General features: G+C 38.3%; 1 protein-coding gene and 1 non-coding gene across 4 annotated transcripts in view; one reads left to right on the top strand and one right to left on the bottom strand.

Moving 5' to 3' along the window:
• C7 (complement component 7) overlaps positions 1-22,009 on the top strand; it is a 76,024-nt gene that overhangs the window by 6,788 nt on the left and 47,227 nt on the right. The window contains exons 4-6 of one of the 3 annotated variants that reach the window (NM_001243837.1): positions 7,300-7,441; positions 9,978-10,122; positions 11,203-11,341. In NM_001243837.1, coding sequence (NP_001230766.1) covers positions 7,300-7,441; positions 9,978-10,122; positions 11,203-11,341 — 426 coding nt within the window. Of the gene's footprint in view, positions 1-7,299; positions 7,442-9,977; positions 10,123-10,823; positions 11,139-11,202; positions 11,342-22,009 lie in introns of those variants that run through there. The other 2 variants (XM_030248274.1, XM_030248275.1) reach the window with 2 other exon arrangements.
• Gm25652 lies at positions 21,524-21,626 on the bottom strand. Its single transcript, XR_003951731.1, has one exon. It is a non-coding gene; the product is annotated as a U6 spliceosomal RNA (small nuclear RNA).

Below are 22,009 nucleotides of genomic sequence, written 5' to 3'. Positions count from 1 at the left end.
GTGTAGGTATAACCACAACCAAATTAATTTTTAATGTTAATTAATTAGTGTTACTGTATCTTGATGCTTATTTTAGTAATTTTCAAGGAAGAAACCAGGACTTGTTTACAATATTGTGTTATAATGTCATATCTTTCTTGAAAAATTTTAAGGCTTGCTTTTAACTAACACAGGCAGAAAGCTGAGGGTAACTCAGCAACCCTTTATTAAACAGACAGGAATAGCATAAAAGAAAGCTCAGAATCTGTGACCAATTTCAACTTTTCCTCCCATTTCAAACATCAGCAAAAAGAGACCAAGATGGTTGAGCAAATCAACCATCTTCAATGTTTTTAATTTATTTCCTAAGTAGTGATCTAAAATAAACCACTAGACTTGACCTGGATATTGTACAATACTTTTAAAAATGTATTTTTCCTCTATGTAATAATCATTGATGAGAATATAGAAATGTATAGTGAGAGAAAACAGCATTCAGAATTGTACTGAAAAAAAAAAACCAAATATGCCACTGTTTTGCTATTTATCCTCCCAGCTTTCTTTCGCTCTATGTTTATAGTCTTTATTTTATTTATTTCAACATTAATTTTATTATTGTTTCCTGAGAACTTCATTCACAAGACTATATTTTCAACACTGCTTATAGTTTTAAAATATATTGCTTCTCAGGCTTTTGGCTAAGATCAAGTTTAGTTCTAAAATATTATTATCACCTTTAAGTGATTATTTAAAATTGAAAATAGGTGCTTCTTTCATACAGTGCATCATGACCACAGTTTTCTCTCCCTCCTCTCCTCCCAAACCCTCTCCACCTCACCTCCCCCCCAGATTTACTCCTCCTCCATTTACCATCAGAAAAGAGCAGGCATCCAAGAGATAACAACCAAACATGACAAAATAAGACACAATAAGACAGGGTAAAAGCCCTCATATGGAGGCCTGACAAGGCAACCCAACAGGAGAAAAAGAGTCCCAAATACAGGCGAAAGAGTCAGAGATACACCTCCTCTCACTGTTAGGCATCCCACAAAAATTAACAGTCATAACACTTATGCAGAGGATCTAGGACAGATCCATGCAGGCCCCAAGCTTCAGTCTCTGTGAGCCCATTCGAGCCTGTTCAGTTGATTTAGTGGGCCATATTCTCCTGGTGTCCTACGTCCCCTCTGACTCCTACAATTCTTTTCCCCCAGCCGGCCCTATCTTATGGAGAGCTCAGGGAGGGACCTAATGGAGATATCCAACGTAGACTTTCTGCCAAATGTCTAGTTGTGAGTCTCTGTACCTGCTCCCATCAGTTGCTGGAGAAAGCCTCTCTGATGGTGACTAGACAAGGCACCTACATCTAGGAGTATGGCAGAACATCATTAGGAATCATTTCATTGTGTTTGTTTGTTTGTTTGCTTGTTTGTTTTGGCCAGTCATGATTGGTTCTACCCTAGGTCTCTGGGCTACCCAGTCTCCTGAATGGTTCCTGGCCATCCAGGGTCAAGCGTGGGCTCCCTCTTGTAGCCTGGGCCTCAAGTTAAACAAGACATGGGATGGCTGCTTCCCCAGGTTCTGCACCACCATTACCCTAGAACATCTTGCAGGCAAGAGAGATTATACATTCAAGGTTTTGTGGCTGGCCATGGCTTTATATTGTATTAGTTTACAAAGTATCAGCATCAATTTGTAACACATATATGAAGCTACATTTTACTCAACCTACTCACTTTTCTATTGTTTGATATTTAGGTTGTTTCCTTGTCTCTTTTCTTTTTTAGTTTAGGACAGATGTAGCCCAGGCTGGTCTCAAACTTATGATTCACTACATCCCAAGTCCTAGATTCATTTTTTAAGCTATAAGTGAAACTTTTTCCCCCATTTTTATTAGGTATTTAGCTCATTTACATTTCCAATGCTATACCAAAAGTCCCCCCCCCCACTCCCCTACCCACCCACTCCCCCTTTTTGGCCCTGGTGTTCCCCTGTACTGGGGCATATAAAGTTTGCAAGTCCAATGGGCCTCTCTTTGCAGTGATGGCCGACTAGGCCATCTTTTGATACATATGCAGCTAGAGACAAGAGCTCCGGGGTACTGATTAGTTCACATTGTTGTTCCACCTATAGGGTTGCAGTTTCCTTTAGTTCCTTGGGTGCTTTCTCTAGTTCCTCCATTGGGGGCCCTGTGGTCCATTCAATAGCTGACTGTGAACATCCACTTCTGTGTTTGCTAGGCCCTGGCATAGTCTCACAAGAGACAGCTATATCTGGGTCCTTTCAGCAAAATCTTGCTAGTGTATGCAATGGTGTCAGCATTTGGAAGCTGATCATGGGATGGATCTCTGGATATGGCAATCACTAGATGGTCCATCCTTTCGTCACACTTCCAAATTTTGTCTCTGTAACTCCTTCCATGGGTGTTTTGTTTCCTATTCTAAGGAGGGGCATAGTGTCCACACTTTGGTCTTCATTCTCTTGAGTTTAATGTGTTTAGCAAATTGTATCTTATATCTTGGGTATCCTAAGTTTCTGGGCTAATATCCACTTATCAGTAAGTATATATTGTGCGAGTTCCTTTGTGATTGGGTTACCTCACTCAGGATGATGCCCTCCAGGTCCATCCATTTGCCTAGGAATTTCATAAATTCATTCTTTTTAATAGCTGAGTAGTACTCCATTGTGTAAATGTACCACATTTTCTGTATCCATTCCTCTGTTGAGGGGCATCTAGGTTCTTTCCAGCTTCTGGCTATTATAAATAAGGCTGCTATGAACATAGTGGAGCATGTGCCCTTCTTACCAGTTGGGACATCTTCTGGATATATGCCCAGGAGAGGTATTGCGGGATCCTCCGGTAGTACTATGTCCAATTTTCTGAGGAACCGCCAGACTGATTTCCAGAGTGGTTGTACAAGCTTGCAATCCCACCAACAATGGAGGAGCGTTCCTCTTTCTCCACATCCTCGCCAGCATCTGCTGTCACCTGAATTTTTGACCTTAGCCATTCTGACTGGTGTGAGGTGGAATCTCAGGGTTGTTTTGATTTGCATTTCCCTGACAATTAAGGATGTTGAACATTTTTTTCAGGTGCTTCTCTGCCATTCGGTATTCCTCGGGTGAGAAATCTTTGTTCAGTTCTGAGCCCCATTTTTTAATGGGGTTATTTGATTTTATGGAGTCTACATTCTTGAGTTCTTTATATATATTGGATATTAGTCCCCTGTCCGATTTGGGATAGGTAAAGATCCTTTCCCAATCTGTTGGTGGTCTTTTTGTCTTATTGATGGTGTCTTTTGCCTTGCAGAAGCTTTGCAATTTTATGAGGTCCCATTTATCGATTCTCGATCTTACAGCACAAGCCATTGCTGTTCTATTCAGGAATTTTTCCCCTGTACCCATATCTTTGAGGCATTTCCCTACTTTCTCCTCTATAAGTTTCAGTGTCTCTGGTTTTATGTGGAGTTCCTTAATCCACTTAGATTTGACCTTAGTACAAGGAGATAGAAATGGATCAATTCGCATTCTTCTACATGATAACAGCCAGTTGTGCCAGCACCATTTGTTGAAAATGCTGTCTTTTTTCCACTGGATGGTTTTAGCTCCCTTGTCAAAGATTAAGTGACCATAGGTGTGTGGGTTCATCTCTGGGTCTTCAATTCTGTTCCACTGGTCTACTTGTCTGTCGCTATACCAGTACCATGCAGTTTTTTTTTTTTTATCACAATTGCTCTGTATTACAGCTTTAGGTCGGGCATGGTGATTCCACCAGAGGTTCTTTTATCCTTGAGAAGAGTTTTTGCTATCCTAGGTTTTTTGTTATTCCAGATGAATCTGCCAATTGCCCTTTCTAATTCGTTGAAGAATTGAGTTGGAATTTTGATGGGGATTGCATTGAATCTGTAGATTGCTTTTGGCAAGATAGCCATTTTTACGATATTGATCCTGCCGATCCATGAGCATGGGAGATCTTTCCATCTTCTGAGATCTTCTTTAATTTCTTTCTTCAGAGACATGAAGTTCTTGTCATACAGATCTTTCACTTCCTTAGTTAGAGTCATGCCTAGGCATTTTATATTATTTGTGGCTATTGAAAAGGGTGTTGTTTCCCTAATTTCTTTCTCAGCCTGTTTGTCCTTTGTGTAGAGAAAGGCCATTGACTTGTTTGAGTTAATTTTATATCCAGCTACTTCACTGAAGCTGTTTATCAGGCTTAGGAATTCTCTAGTGGAATTTTTAGGGTCACTTATATATACTATCATATCATCTGCAAAAAGTGATATTTTGACTTCTTCCTTTCAAATTTGTATCCCCTTGATCTCCTTTTGTTGTCTAATTGCTCTGGCTACGACTTCAAGTACAATGTTGAAAAGGTAGGGAGAGAGTGGACAGCCTTGTCTAGTCCCTGATTTTAGTGGGATTGCTTCAAGCTTCTCACCATTTACTTTGATGCTGGCTACTGGTTTGCTGTAGATTGCTTTTATCATGTTTAGGTATGGGCCTTGAATTCCTGATCTTTCCAAGACCCTTATCATGAATGGGTGTTGGATTTTGTCAAATGCTTTCTCAGCATCTAACGAGATGATCATGTGGTTTTTGTCTTTGAGTTTGTTTATATACTGGATTATGTTGATGATATAAGTGAAACTTTAATGAACATTTTTTTATACGAAGAAATCAGTCGTATGTTCCCATTATCTTCTTATGATATAATGTTTGATTTAAAGGTCCTGAGCTTTTGAATGGCTAAATAGTTTAAATGTTTCAGTTTGGATAAAGCATATATTAAAAGTAAACTATTTTTACCCTTTATTATATTTAAAATTGTATCTGTGTATATGATGTATATGTATAAACATATGTGTATGCATATATGTATATGTATGGGCACATATGGCCTACAGCACATGTATAGAGGTCATAGAACAATTTGTAATAGTCTGTTATCTTTCTTTACAATGCAGGCCTTGGGAATTAAACTCTGATTATTAGACTTAGCAGCAAGTGCTTCTAAACACTGATCTATCTTGTCTCTCCATATTTAAACTATTAAAATAACAGATCTATCATGTCTTGATCATTTGACTAAGATCAGGCATAGAATAACAGCTCTATCACAGAAAATGACTTTTGTTTTGAATCTTCTTTAGCATCACGTTCTCACCCATTTCTCTTGTAGTACTTGTTTGTGGTCAAACCCAGGTTATTGGGCATGTTGGACACACTCTACCATTGAGCTTTCTCTAAGCACGATCATCATCATCATGATCACCATCATCATTTTATTTTTAAAACCAAGCCTTAATCAGTAGCATAGGCTGGCCTTGAACTCATGGCCAGCCTCCTGCTTCAGATTCTCAAGTGCTGAGATTATTGGCAAGAACCATACCATTTGACCATCATTTATGAATTATTCTTTTATTATCTATGTGGGTGCTATTTTCAAAACAAGTTATGCAAATGAGAAACTTGTCATTTAGCAAACATAATAGATGATGACTGATTTCAGAGGAGAGAAACATGTGAAAAAACAGGCAAAAAATTAAAAGAAACAAAAAGTGCACAAGTCATTTTAATAATTTAAAAACCAAAATAAAATGAAATCTAGAGAGAAAGACAGACAATGTTTTCGTGCAAGCGATATTTTCTTTGATGAAGGTCATTGTGCAGTAGGTTCAACCCCTGTTTATGAAACATACTTTTTATTCAGAAAGAGACAGGTGAAAATGAAAATGGGTAGGAAGGTCAGAGAGCTGAGAATGATACGATAGAGAATGGGTGATCTTTAAGGGCCTGGCTGGCAACGTGGAGAAGGGAAAACATCCCTGTGTGAAGTACACAGTCTGTGTTCAGAACTCAGAAAAGGGCATGCAGAGAAGCTACATGTCTGGCAACTCTTCATTAGTTAAAAAGAGAAACTAAAACATTAAGAAACTTTACTTGGCCCCATTTCTTACAACTGTGATTTTAACTTCAATGCAAGGCTGAGGCTTGATAAAGACTCACTCAAGAGTTCAAACCACAGAGGGTGACCAGTTGTCCCAAGTCTACCCATTTCCAACTCAACGTAAGATGGAGGAGTAAATTTAAAATTGGTTTATATACTTATTATTCCTTGTTAATTGTCACTCAAGGTTTGACCTCTCTGGCAATGAGATGGGTGTCTTTTTGTTAATAGAGAAGGGTTATTTTAGTTTGGGCTGCTATTGCTGTGAAACACCAAAAGCACCTTGGGGAGGGAGGTGCTGATTTCACTCACAGTTCCATGTAACAGTTCATTATCAAAGGCAGTGAGGACAGGAACTCAAGCAGGGCAGGAGCCTGGAGGCAGGAGCTGATGAAGAAGCCATGGAGGGATGCTGCTTACTGGCTTGCTTCTTAAAGCTAGCCCAGCCTGCTTTCTTAGAGAGCCCAGGACCAAAATGCCCCATAGCTGGAAATCATGGTGACATCTTCTCAATGAAGGTTCCCTCATTTCAGGTAACTCTAGTTTGTGCAAGTTGACATCAAACTAGACAACACAAGGGGCAAGAACGGGAGGAGTCTGCCAGCGGAGAGGGAAGATGGTGAAGAGTTTCAGTTTGTTTAAGCATTAGCTACATGGTTTCACAGTGAATGTGGACCGAGCGAATTTTAGGACTACTTATGAATTTCTCACTCAGTCTGGCAACTTATTCCATCTTTCTTCTTTTCTACAAGGGGTCTGCTTTTAACATATTTCCCCTCACAGAGCTCAGTACTACATCAGCGAGTAAAATCTGATTGTTACCATCCCTTAGCATTTGTATTGCTCAAGGTCATTTCGTAAACTTGGCCTCTACATCAGTACATTTCTGTTTATTTTTTTCCCCTGTCTCATTTCTTTTCTTTTTCTAGAAGGCCCAACTCAAGTCAACGCTATCATAATTATTAGGGTTTCCTTAACTTCAGTTCATCTTCACATTTCTGCCGTTTCTCTTCCTTTTCCCCCAAGAAAATGCATTTCATTTTTTTTCTACTTAACGCCTACAATATACCTCTGGCCAAAATGTTATTCTCTATTGTAATGTATTTCTTTTTCCAGGGAGTCACCAGGAAGGCTTTTCATCACTCAACAGTGAAAGTAAACGTAGAGTTGGGAGCTCTCTATAAACAGCAATTCAGCGGGCATTGAGCCCGTAGGGTCATTGAGTTTTGAGGCTTTTACTCCTCTACCACACCAGAACATGTTCTCGGAAAGTGCTTTTTAGATTGAATTAATTCTCAGGTTTTATTTCTCAAGAAAACTTGAGATAACTAAAAGTTAGACTACAATGAGGTCTTCTGCTTTGTGTCCAGACTCGAAGGCGTTCAGTTGCTGTTTATGGGCAATATGGAGGCTATCCATGTGAGGGGAGTGCTTTTGAAACACAATCCTGCAAACCTGAACGAGGCTGTCCGACGGAAGAGGGCTGTGGGGACCGGTTTAGGTGTTTTTCAGGTAATTTGTTTTCCATGGGCTTAGCCTGCAAACAGTAAACTAAAATATCATTTGTTGACCGGTTTGATACATATTTGTTTGGGTTGATATTGGCTTCCAGATTAATTTAACCCAAGTATTTTTATTAGTGTATTAATACATGATCAGATAAACCACATAGTAGATACCGTCCATTCAAAAAGCAAGAGAGAAATCTGATAATAAAAGTATGATTATTCTTTGGCATGTTGACTGAATTACAGCTATTAACAGCCTCAACTGTGTATACATATTATATATATTTACATATATCTGCATATCATATTCATACATATACATATACATCATATACATATGTATGTGTACAGGTTCCTCTGTCTCTGCTTCCTGAGTTCTGGGCTTAATGGCATGTACCACCATAACCTACAGCACATTGGAAATTTAGAGACAGATTATTTGATAAAGAATTACTGTGTTAGAATTTTTTAAATTAGTTTTTAAGAATGTCATACAATATATTTTGATCACGTTTTCCCCCTTCTCCAAATCCTTATAGATCATCCCTACCTCTCTACCCACCCAATTTCATGTTCTTCGTCTCTCAAATAAAATGAAAAACTCTCAAGTCAAGAAAAAAAAGTAAAAAAATAAATCCCATGAAACCATAAGAACAGAAAGCACACAAGAAAACATGGAGTGACTTTTGTATTGGCCAAACTACTCCTGAGAACGAGGACAGCCCTGTGTGGTTGCTATACTTAGTATCATCCCTCTGGAGAAAATATGTTTTCCTTTGTTAGTGGGTATAGATTGCAAATAGCTTCTTCATTAGGAATGGGACCTTGTGTCTATTTTTTCCTTCTCAGTGCTGAGACCCCATTTGACCTGAGCTTATGTGGATCTTGTGCATATATATGTATGTTGTCATATACATATGTTGTCATATATACATATGTTTATTAGCTTTTTTTCTATCTGGAAAATGCTATTTGCTGGAGTAATTCACCATATCTAGTTCTTACAGTTTTTTTTTTTTCACCTCCTCTTCTGCATAGATCTCTGAGCCTTGAGGAGAGGGTTGTGGTAAAGACATCTCATTTAGGATTGAGTGCATCCAGGCCTACAGCTGTTCTTCAATAAGACTTGTAAAGCTCCTATTTTATTTTGAAACTCAAGTCAGATGATAGCTGCTTTGAGAAGCTTTTGCTAATCCCTCAGGTGTTAGAATTAATCAACAAATCACTTCTCATTGTGTATCTTACACTCTCTGTGATCCAAATTGGTGACCTGTACATCTCTCTGCACTTTTGTAGACATAAGCTTTATTTTGTTTATTTTCTCACAAAGTGCCTGACTCTCAACAGATGTTTGCTGCATTGCTTTGAGTGACATGTAGATTGAGCTATGTGTTATACTATAAAAATTTCTGGGCACTAAGCATCCGTTGAATAGAGGAAGAATGCCCTCCATAGTCTAAGGGATAAAGATAGCTTTCAAAAAGGGATAATATTTAATTTGATATATGAAGAAACATCAGAGAGGAATAGAGAAAATCCTAGAAAGAGAAAGATGTATACATTGAGATGACAGGAAACTTGGACCTGTATTCATGCAAATGATTCAGTATGCTGTGGGCATAGGAAGATGGTCCAATATGCAGAGAGCATAAGGAAAAGTCTGGGATGATGCTGGGAAGGAAGACAAGGCCAAGATCATCTTGTACCCAGTTGTGCAGTGGTTCTCAACCTTTCAAATGCTGCACGTCTTTAATACAGTTCTTTATGTTGTGGTGACCCCTGACCGTAAATTATTTTCATTTCTGTTTTATATCTGTGTTTTTCTACTGCTATGAATCATAATGTAAATATCTGATATGCAACTCCTGTTGTTTGACCCCCGAAGAGGTCACGACCCATAGGCTGAGTAACACTGTGTTTGTGCTTTCTTGGAATTCTGAGCTATCAGGAAAAGGATGCCGGCGTACAATGGTTCCTGTCTTCATGGTCTTCACTAGCAGATTACACAGCATATGAAAAGTTTGGTGATGACCATACCATACATATTTGTTTCTCAGCACCAGGAAGTATTCCACAGAGTTGATGCTGAAAAATGCTGAGTTTCAACCTTCTGATTCAGGTTCTTTGCTTTGAAAAATTACACATTAGTCCATGAGAAAAGCCACATGTTTGCCATCTTGGTTAAAAATTACAGGAAAAAAAAAAAAACAAACAAACCAAAAACCCCAAAGTTGAGAAACAGAACAACAATTCGTAACCAGTAAGTAACCAGTAAGTACCATTGTGTGGAAATTGGAGAAGGTAGTCAAAAATGTTCAATGAAAATGTTTGACTCAGGACTTTTGGGTTCAGGTCTATTTTCAATTTGCACCCGGGGAAGGTGAAACTCAGTTCTGTATTCTTCAAAATGGAGACCAAAAACCATCACCAGTTCTTTTCTAGACAATCTGAGGGTTTGTCTGAAACCCACACTTGTCTACCAGTGCAGTGCTGGGGTGATTCCAGCCCATGTTTCTCCCTCCTCCCTCTTTCCCATCCAGGTCAGTGCATCAGCAAATCATTGGTTTGCAATGGAGATCCTGACTGTGAGGAAGACGGTGCTGATGAAGACAAATGTGAAAATGTGGCTAACCCTTCCTGCAACATTGATAAGCCTCCTCCCAACATAGAACTTACCGGTTATGGGTAAGGTGCTAAGTGGCCTTCCAAGAATACTGATGGGTTGTAGTTTTTACTTTTGTTCTGTTTTATGGTTTGATGAGTCTAATAATAAGTTATCTAATAGCTAAGCATGTACATTAGCTCAGACATCTTTGCTGCATCCTGCTTCAATTAAAAATTCATAGCTGAATACCTATAGGTGCATGTAGTAAGATGGAGAATGAGCCGTGTGGTTCTCGATACACCTCAGTTTAGCACTGAAAGTCTCACATCATGGGAAACCTCTCATCCACAGGGAAATTTGGACAGTTGGTCCTTTCTAAAGGGAGGAAGAGGAGGAGAAGGAGAGAGAAGCATAGAGACAGAGAGAGATAGAGAGATAGAGAGAGAGAGAGAGAGAGAAGGAAGAAGAAGAAGGAGGAGGAGGAGGAGGGGGAGAGAGGAGAAGAGAAGAGGAGGAGGAGGAGGGGGAGAGAGGAGAAGAGAAGAGGAGGAGGAAGAGGAAGAAGAAAGAGGAGACAGGAGGAGGAGAAAGCTGAAAGTGAAACTATCAAGGAATTATTTTTGAAATTTTATATCAACTCAATTGCAGGCTTCTATTTTTCTAAAAATAATCTATCTTACAAAAATCAATGCTTATTTTCCTATAACGTCTTCAAGTTTTTAACAGAAAAGCAGGGCAGTGGTACTTTACGTAATCCTCCTCGACATGCTAAGAGAAGCAGCTGGAAAATCATTGTGGAAGGCGGCCTCTCCTCCCCAGTAGCCTTAGTTGTATCGGTTTTATCTATAGACTCAAGTCTAAAGCAGCCGTTGCCATAGATACAAAGGGCCTGTGCTTCCTGGATGTGTTCTCAGGCTGACAGGATGTTGGATTTCCTCTGCTGTTAGTGTTAGCTCTTCTGTCATCACCAGGAGCTGGCTAATGGAGGGGGGCATTAGGTTTTGTTCTCTTTTACGTGGCTTCCCAGGTGGTAAAATGTAGAAGATATTAATGACTGACTTCTGAAGCCTTTAATCATTTCCTCCACCCCAAGCAGGTACTAGTTCTGTTTTTCAATCTCTACACCCCACCCTCCTTCTTCCTTTCTCCCCTCCTCACAGTTACAACGTAGTTACTGGCCAGGGTAAGAAAAGAGTCATCAACACCAAAAGTTTCGGTGGTCAGTGCAGGAAAGTGTTCAGCGGGGATGGAAAAGATTTCTACAGACTAAGTGGAAATATCCTCTCTTATACATTCCAGGTACTTAATTATACCAATGTGGTTAATTGTCATCAGTGACATGTCAGCGATTATTGTTTGTATACATCAAGATTTTGGTATTTGTTTAGAATTTGTTGACCTAATATATGGCCAGTTTTGCAATGTTTCAAGATTTTACATAATAACTATATAATATGAATATATTAAAATTTACATTCCTTTTTTTTTTTTTTGGTGAGAATGCTTTCAACATTTCTATGAAGCTTACACAGATGAGTTGGAGTTTCTTTGGGTTATACAACCTGCCACTTGAATCATCGTTTTGTAGGGTCTGCAGAATGAAACTTTTCTAGGATTCCAAAATGGCTGCACCTGTTTGTATTTGAGCATAGGTCCATGCTATCCACGTGAGTCTTACCTGACTATGCCTCTTTGTTTTTGATCAGAGTATCCTTTTGCACCAAACTTCTACTCCTCGGATGCATCTGTTGTGCTCATCCCATTTTTTGGTACTAGGACAAAATCTGCTCATACAAAATACTCAAGGGCTTTGGGGACTTTCCTGAGGATTTGGGTACAGTACCCTGAATATATTCCATCCATCCATCCCAGTTCATACCCAGACCCTCAAAACTCTCCTCACAGCCTCACCAAAGTGGAGTTTCTGGTCTCATTCTGTCTTAACCTCTTTGTTGACTTCATCTCCCAACATACCTTCTTGCTCTTTTCTTTCCCTTATCTCAGAATTCCCTGCATTTCGAGTTGAGGTATCCTTGCAATTAACTCTCAGATTTGTAAACAAAAACTGCTGTTGAGACAGAAGGACCTTCTGCTTGCTCACATTATCTCTATATAGAAGCAGCTCTGACCATGAACACTAAGTTTCAACCTCCAGCTTATAGTAGAATGAGCTGGTTTTTGTGAACACTTATTAAATCATGGAGTGTTCAGTCAAGGAGGACAGGGATGGTGAAGGCGCTGAGAAAAAGAGAAATAAAAATGAATAGTATAGGGGGTGACTATGATACAAGTGTGCATGGAAATGCAACCATAAATCTCAAATGATTATGCAGTTACAATGTGCCAAAAAAAAGGTTATTGAGCCAAGCGAGTGGGATATAAAACAGATTTGAGAAACAGCTGTAGTCTCCAAGGTTTGAATATTTACTGTCTATTTGTTCTCTTTTAGGAAGAACAATCTTTTAAGATTAAATTCTTGTACTATTCTTAGTTCTATAAGATAATATTTTGCTATTTTGTCATGTATAAATTGAGGCTTAGATGACTTCAGCCTATTCCATATTACCACATTAAAACCTTGTAACCTAGATCAAGAGAGTCGGATTCCACAGTCCTTTATTTTTCTGTCATATTTTGCTTTCTCCATTTCTTGCCTCCAGTTTCTTTTTCAATTCTAAATTCTATATAATGAGTAACAACTGTTGTATTGTAACCTCTGGCTAGGAGGAAGAACATGAGGTATATGCATGTGGATCCTAGTAATTATTGTCCAACTTCCATTCCTGGAGGAAGTTCTTTCATAATTATAATGAATTAATATAAATTCTTTCATAATTATAATGGAGAGAAATTGCATATAAATTTTCAGATGGGTCAAATTTAGAGTGTTACAGAGAAAAGGAAATAATGAGGAAGAATATTTCTGAGCTAGTCAGAAGGTAGACATGCTTGAAGTCTGTGACCTCTGAAGAGTGATTTTACCACAGCATGATCCTGACATTTCCTCTTTCTCAGCTCGGATTGGTTTGGGGATTGACGTCTGAAATGCCTTGCCCATCACTGAGAGTGAAGGTGTTTGTCAGAAGTAGAGGGAAATTATAGCCTGTTGCTGAGTGCAGAATAGCAATGATTTGCAAATCCAGCCTGCAGGAATCGAAGTGGAAGCAACAGGCAGTGAGCCAGTCATCTGAGTGCTAAATGCAACTGTGGAGATGGGGCAGCAAGAATCCCTAGAGTTCAAATAAACTGACCAAAGGCTCACAGGTCAATTCTCCACAGGGTAGAGGGTGGCTTTTGACTTCCTTGGGACATGCATATTAAAAAGCATAAAACATGTATGATCTCTTACAAGCTGCGAGTTGGTTATTCTCTTAAGGAAAACCTGGTTTCTTTGTGACTAAGGTGCATACTTTGTTATACACCTTCTGTACTTCATATTTTCACACTCAAAAGTCTACTGAAAACCAAGCACATGTTAGGTCTCTTGAGTTGCTTGGGATGGTGACAATTGGCTTCCTTCATTCTCAGCATGTGACAAGTTGTAGATGGATGTTACTTATAGACCACTCTGGGTAAAGGTCATTGATTCTCTTGATTTTGGTTATGAATATATCTCATAGTTCATCATTTGCTTGAAGAGAGACCTTACACACACACACACACACACACACACACACACACAAACAGGAATAATGAAACAGCGAACTTTAATGCTATCTATGTGAGAATGATACCTAAGATTGATCTACATTCTAATCTGGAATAATTGGGGCAGTGAGAAAAATAGTTCTCATATGAGAACTTTCATATTCTAGGCACTGCTGCAAGAATTTCATGTGGATATTTTTTCACATGGATATTTTTTCATATAAAAATTGATTGCACCTAATATGAATATCTCAAATTTAAAATTATTCAAATCCTGGGCTGGTGAGATGGCTCAGCAGTTAAGAGCACCAACTGCTCTTCCAAAGGTCCTGAGTTCAAATCCCAGCAACCACATTGTGGCTCACAACCATCCATAACAAAAATCTGATGCCCTCTTCTGGAGTGTCTGAAGACTGCTACAGTGTACACACATATAATAATTTTAAAAAAGTTAAAAATTATTCAAATCCTGAAACTTCTGGAATAGTGACAAAGAGTAGAAAATTCCACCTCTTGAAACAATGTTTCATGCACAAAGTATTAAAAAAGTCATATATAAATTAACTTTAGGGGCTGGTGAGATGGCTCAGTGGGTAAGAGCACCCGACTGCTCTTCTGAAGGTCCAGAGTTCAAATCCCAGCAACCACATGGTGGCTCATAACCATCTGTAACGAGATCTGATGCCCTCTTCTGGTATATCTGAAGACAGCTATAGTGTACTTACATATAATAATAAATAAATCTTTAAAAAAAATTAACTTTAGACCAGGTGTACAAGTTATATATGAAACAAAAATATATTGTGTGTTTAGACATGTCTTACTCCCAATATATCTTATTATATATGCAAGAATACTAAGATAAAGATATCTGAAACCCAAAATACTTCAGTTCTAAACATTATGAGTATATGCCAGGGTCCAATACTGGTAATAACATGAAATATATGTATAGATTTCCATCTATGTATTTATAGGCTTATATAATATATAATCTATGTGTTTATAGCGGTTTATACTATAAATATTTATACCATGATTTTATAATAGGTTTGGTTGTAATGGGAATGACAACAGGAGAGAAGAACACATGAAAAAATAGTTGGGTAAGAGGCGCTCCTCAGTAAGGAAAAGGAGTTAAAACCAGTTGAAGTAAAGAATGAAGGTTTAAAAAAAAAAAAGAATGAAGGTTAATGAATGATCAGAAAAAAGAGGGGGAAAGAAGAGATGAAAGAAAAAAGACTTTTGATGACTTTTAAGGGGTTTCTGGTATGGTTATAGAAAGATACAGTTTACTGTCAGAACAAGAATCTTTCATAGAGAAGATGCTGGTCAAGGAAGAACTATGAAGTCTAACTTGAAATGGGAAGGCAGTAAAAAGAAAGTGAAAAATACTAATAGCAAGAGAGGATAAGTTGAAGAACAGGTCTCTATGATTTTGAATGATGGCTGTGTCAACAATAAAATAAGATCTTGCCAGAAGATCTTGAGTTGTTAGTGTGTTGGATGTTTCGATTAGAGATTGGGAGCTGCTATATGAGGTGGAAGAAGAGGGATATTAACAAGATCTCACTATTCTAATGTAAGATAATTCTGCAGCCAAGTGTAGACGACACAGGAATGAGGAGAAACCAGTTGCAGCGGCACAGCCAAGAGTATCATTTGCATAATCAGGAATCAGAGATTTTTGTTGTAGATGTGAAGGTGGGAAAAAAAAGCAGAACATTTTGCATTAGATTCTTATTTCTCATAAGAAATCCAAATAAAAGTAACTTAAATATTGTTTATCTGAAACCAAATGGTCAGAAGCCGTGTTGTGGTTGAGGAATCTGTCACGTTTATTTTATTTCAATTTTGTGTGTACGTGTCCAACTGTGCATAATGAAAATAGCATCGGAAAAAATTAGTAGTTAAAACCTGTATCTTCTTGTTTTCTGCATTTAGTATGTGCACATGTGAAACAAAAAATTCATTATAATACCTTTCTTCTTTATTATTTTCTGCCTTTTGAGATTGTCTTACTTTGTAACTCTGGCCTGGATCTCACAAAGTAGCGTAGCCTCAAGTGTGCCATGATCCTCAGCCTTTGAGGTGATGGATTACTTATGTGGGCTACAGTGCTTGCATCATGACATTTTTATATGTGCCAAACTTTGCTCATATTCTCTTACACTACCTTCCATGTTCCCTCCTCTTCTCGTACTGATGTTCTTTCTTCCTTCAAGTAGCATTCTGCTTTCATTACTTACTTCTACCTGTCTGTCTACCTGTCATCTGTCTATCTATCTATCTATCTATCTATCTATCTATCTATCTATCTATCTATCTATCTATCTATCTATCTATCTAATCTACCTACCTATCTAACCTACTACCATCTTTAACTGAAGATTCCACCTATTAGAGAAAACACAGCAGTTTACTTCTGAGCTTGGTTTGTTTCACTAACAATAATGTCCACTTCTATCTATTTTTCTGCAAATGACATAATTTTATTATTTTATTGAAAATATACTATGTATAATGTACACAGTACATATTTTCTTAGAGTTTTAGTAATATTTTAGGTTATCATGTGAAACAATGGGTTTCAGTATGGCTCCTTTGTACACGTGTATTTTTATGTACCACATTGTCCTTATCTGTTCATCTCTTGGTGAACTTCTAGGCTGACTCTACATTCTGGTTAAGTGAATATAACTGATATTGTCAACTGTGCTAAGTATCTCTGCAGTATCCTGACTTAGATTTCTTTGTTTATATATCCAGGTCTGGCATACCTGGATCATATGGTAGATCTATTTTCAGTTTTTAAGAGGACCTCCCCATGCTGATTTCCTTTTTTTTTTTTTTGACAGGGCCGTGGCTGTCCTGGAACTCACTCTGTAGACCAGGCAGGCCTCGAACTCAAATCCGCCTCCTCTGCCTCCAAAGTGCTGGGACTAAAGGCATGAGCCACCACCACCTGGCTCCATAATGATTTCCATACTGGTTGCACCAATTTAATCTCACTAGTGGTGTTGCTTCTTCCCTGTATCTACCACATTAAACTTTTCTTTTTAGAGTTGCTGGTTCAGTTCATCTATTTGTTGAATTTTACCTTTTTAAAATATACGTGGTTGCATTAAATATTTTCAGATTTTTATAGATTTTACTTATTAATCCCTGTCAGTTGTGTAGCTGGAAAGAATTTTCCCACATTGAGTAGATTGTCTTTTCTCTCTTTTGATTATTTCCCTTGATCTACAGAAACTTAAATTTCAATGCATTCCTAATATTCAACATTGGTTAAAATTGGTACTCTTTTGGTACCTTGGTCTGTTTTAATTCTGGTTTTCTTTATCCCCTGTGCAAAAAGGATACCATTGTGTGGGATATAGACTTCTTTTTTTTTTTCAAATTTTTTATTAGATATGTTCTTCATTTACATTTCAAATGTTATCCCAAAAGTCCTCTATACCCTCCCCTCACCCTGCTCCCCTACCCACCGACTCCCACTTCTTGGCTCTGGCATTACCCTGTACTGGGGTATATAAAGTTTGCAAGACCAAGGAGCCTCTCTTCCCAATGATGGCTGAATTGCCATCTTCTGCTACATATGCAGCTAGAGACATGAGCTCTGGGGGTACTGGTTAGTTCATATTGTTGTTCCACCTATAGGGTTGCAAACCCCTTCAGCTCCTTGGGTACTTTCTCTAGCTCCTCCATTGGGGATCCTGTGTTCCATCCAATAGATGACTATGAGCATCCACTTCTGTATTTGCCAGGCACTGGCATAGCCTCACATGAGTCAGCTATATCAAGGTCCTTTCAGCAAAATCTTGCTGGCATATGCAATAGTGTCTGCGTTTGTTGGCTGATTATAGGATGGATCCCCGGGTGGGGCAGTCTCTGGATGGTCCATCCTTTCATCTCAGCTCCGAACTTTGTCTCTGTAACTCCTTCCATGGGTATTTTGTTCCCTATTCAAAGGAGGAATGAAATATCCACACATTGTTCTTCCTTCTTATTGATTTTCTTGTGTTTTGGAAATTGTATCCTGGGTATTCTAAGTTTTTGGGCTAATATCCACTTATCAGTGAGTGCATATCAAGTGAGTTCTTTTGTGATTGAGTTACCTCACCCAGGATGATATCCTCTAGATCCATTCATTTGCCTAAGAATTTATAAATTCATTGTTTTTAATAGCTGCCTAGTACTCCATTGTGTAAATGTACCACATTTTCTGTATCCATTCCTCTGTTGAGGGACATCTGGGTTCTTTCCAGCTTCTGGCTATTATAAATAAGGCTGCTATGAATATAGTGGAGCATGTGTCCTTATTACCGGTTGGGGCATCTTCTGGATATATGCCCAGGAGAGGTATTGCTAGATCTTCTCGTAGTACTATGTCTAATTTTCTGAGGTAGCCCCAGACTGATTTCCAGAGTGGTTGTACAAGCTTGCAATCCCACCAGCAATGGAGGAGTTTTTCTCTTTCTCCACATCCTCTCCAGCATCTGCTGTCACCTGAGTTTTTTATCTTAGCCATTTTGACTGGTGTGAGGTGGAATCTCAGGTTTGTTTTGATTTGCATTTCCCTGATGATTAAGGATGTTGAACATTTTTTCAGGGGCTTCTCAGCCATTCGGTATTCCTCAGGTGTAAATTCTTTGTTTAGCTCTGTGTCCCATTTTTAATGGGGTTATTTGAATTTCTGGAGTCCACCTTCTTGAGCTATTTGTATATATTGGATATTAGTCCCGTATCTGATTTAGGTTTGGTAAAAAAATCCTTTCCCAATCTCTTAGTAACCTTATTGCCTTATTGACAGTATCTTTTGCCTTACAGAAGCTTTGCAATTTTATGAGGTCCCATTTGTCGATTCTTGAACTTAAAGAACAAGCCATTGCTGTTCTGTTCAGGAATTTTTCCCCTGTGCCCAAATTTTCAAGGCGTTTCCCCACTTTCTCCTCTATAAATTTCAGTGTCTCTGGTTTTATGTGGAGCTCTTTGATTCACTTAGACTTGAGCTTTATACAAGGAGATAAGAATGGATCAATTCGCATTCTTCTACATGATAACTGCCAGTTGAGCCAGCACCATTTGTTGAAAATGCTGTCTTTTTTCACTGAATGGTTTTAGCCTTGTCAAACATCAAGTGACCATAGGTGTGTGGGTTCATTTCTGGGTCTTCAATTCTATTCCATTGATCTACCTGTCTGTAGCTGTACCAGTACCATGCAGATTTTTTCACAATTGCTCTGTAGTACAGCTTGAGGTCAGGCATGGTGATTCCACCAGAGGTTCTTTTATTGTTGAGAATAGTTTTGTTATCCTAGGTTTTTTGTTATTCCAGATGAATTTGCAAATTGCCCTTTGTAACTCAGAGAAAAATTGAGTTGGAATGTTGATTGGGATTGCATTGAATCTGTAGATTGCTTTCAGCAGGATAGTCATTTTGACTATATTAATCCTGCCAATCCATGAGCATGGGAGATATTTCCATCTTCTGAGATCTTTAATTTCTTTCTTCAGAGACTTGAAGTTCTTAACATACAGATCTTTCACTTCCTTAGTTAGAGTCACACCAAGGTATTTTATATTATTTGCACTATTGTGAAGAGTGTTGTTTCCCTAATTTCTTTCATATCCATTTATCCTTTGTATAGAGAAAGGCCACTGATTTGTTTGAGTTAATGGATAGCTACTGCACTGAAGCTGTTTATCAGGTTTAGGAGTTCTCTGCTGGAATTTTTTTTTAAATAAATCTTTTTAATCATGATAATATATATCTTTCCCAAAAGGGGTCTTCCCCAAACAGATGGCTTTTAATTTTTATGTCCATTCACATCTTGTTAAGACTGGAACTTTTAAGCGTGACCCAAGAGGCTGTGCTGATTGGCCTTGGGGGAATAATCCCCTAGGACCCTCTAGCACTCCATTCAGTAAATGGTATTCTCTGCTGGAATTTTTTGGTCACTTATTTATACTATCATATCATCTGCAAATAGTGATATTTTGACTTCTTCCTTTCCAATTTGTATCCCCTTGATCTCCTTTTGTTGTCTAATTGCTCTGGCTAGGACTTCAAGTACCATATTGAAAAGGTAGGGAGAAAGTGGACAGCCTTATCTAGACTCTGATTTTAGTGGGATTAATTTGAGTTTCTCTCCATTTAGTTTGATGTTGGCTACTGGTTTGCTGTATATTGCTGTTACTATGTTTAGGTATGGACCTTGAATTCCTGATCTTTCCATGACTTTTATCATGAAGGGGTGTTGGATTTTGTCAAATGCTTTCTCAGTATCTAACGAGATGATCATGTGGTTTTTGTCTTTGAGTTTGATTATATAGTGGATTACGTTGATGAATTTCCATTTATTAAACCATCCCTGCATCCCTGGAGGAAGCCTACTTGGTCATGATGGATGATCGTTTTGATGTGTTCTTGGATTCGGTTTGCAAGGATGTTATTGAGTATTTTTGCATTGATATTCATAAGGGAAATTTGTCTACAGTTCTCTTTCTTTGTTGGATCTTTGTGTGGCTTAGGTATCAGAGTAATTGTGGCTTCATAGAATGAATTGGGTGGAGTACATTCTGTTTCTAACTTGTGGAATAATTTGAGGAGAGTTGGAATTAGGTCTTCTTTGAAGGTCTGATAGAACTCTGCACTAAACCCATCTGGTTCTGGGCTTTTTTTTTTTTTTTTTTTTTTTTTTTGTTTGGGAGACTACTAATGACTGTTTCTATTTCTTTAGGGGAAATGGGATTGGTTTAGATTGGTAATCTGATCCGGATTTAACTTTGGTACCTGGTATCTGTCTAGTAAATTGTCCATTTCACCCAGGTTTTCCAGCCTTATTTAGTAGGATCTCATGATGTTTTGGATTTCCTCAGGTTCTGTTGTTATGTCTCCTTTTTCATTTCTGATTTTGTTAATTAGAATACTGTCCCTGCAACCTCTGGCTAAGGGTTTATCTATCTTGTTGATTTTCTCAAAGAACCAGCTCCTGGTTTGATTGATTCTTTGAATAGTTCTTTTTGTTTCTACTTGGTTGATTTCAGCCCAAAGTTTGATTATTTCCTGCTGTCTACTCCTCTTGGGTGTGTTTACTTCCTTTCATTCTAGAGCTTCTAGGTGTGCTGTCAGGCTGCTAGTGTATGCTTTCTCTAGTTTCTTTCTCGGAGGCACCCAGGGATATGAATTTTCCTCTGAGGAATGCTTTCATTGTGTCCCATAAGTTTGGGTATGTTGTGGCTTCATTTTCATTTAACTCTGAAAAGTCTTTAATTTCTTTCTTATTTCTTCTTTGACCAAGGTACCATTAAGTAGAGTGTTGTTCAGTTTCCACATGAATGTTGGCTCTCTATTATTTATGCTGTTATTGAAGATCAGCCTTAGTCTGTGGTAATCTGATAGGATTCATGAGATAATTTCAATATTTTTGTATCAGCCGAGGCCTGTTTTTTGACCAATTATATGGTCAGGTTTGGAGGAGTTACCATGAGGTGCTGAGAAGAAGATATATCCTTTTGTTTTAGGATAAAATGTTCTGTAGATATCTGTTAAATCCATCTGTTTCATAACTTCTGTTAGTTTCATTTTGTCTCTGTTTAGTTTCTGTTTCCTGCATCTGTCCATTGATGAGAGTGGGGTGTTGAAGTCTCCTACTATTATTGTGTGAGGTGCAATGTGTGCTTTGAGCTTTACTGAAGTTTCTTTAATGAATGTGGTTGCCCTTGCATTTGGAGCATAAATATATAGAACTGAGAGTTCATCGTGGTAGATTTTACCTTTTATGAGTATGAATTGCCCTTCCTTGTCTTTTTTGATAACTTTGGGTTGGAAAAAATATGGAACGCTTCACGAATTTGCATGTCATCCTTGCGCAGGGGCCATACTAATCTCTGTATCATTCCAATTTAATATATGTGCTCCCTAAGCAAGCACGGGATATAAACTTCTGATCGCCATACCCGCACCATTGAATCCAACAGTATAAATATTTCCCTTCACAAATATCATTTAGAGTGGCTGCATAAGTTTATATTCTTTTGAGTGTCGTGTTGGAAATTAATAATTTTCATCTCTTTTGTTCTCTTTGCGTTTATTAGTGTTTTGATCACAAAAACAGATGGGTGTGAGATAGAAATGGTTGCAGAAGGTGAACTTCTAGTTGACTAAGAAAAAGTATGTCATTCCCTAGTGCTGAAGCCTGTAGCTCTATGGTGTGATGGCATGGATCTGAGGCTGTGTGCCCTTTGTGCAGGAGACAGCCTAAAGCATTCACCCTCATGCTTCCCACAGAGTCTTGTTCTACTCATGGCAGTTTG

This window comes from Mus musculus, chromosome 15 (genome assembly GCF_000001635.26).
Source record: "Mus musculus strain C57BL/6J chromosome 15, GRCm38.p6 C57BL/6J".
Lineage (NCBI taxonomy): Eukaryota > Metazoa > Chordata > Mammalia > Rodentia > Muridae > Mus > Mus musculus.
Note: the sequence above shows the minus strand (reverse complement) of the source record. Positions and strands in the feature narration are given on the sequence as shown.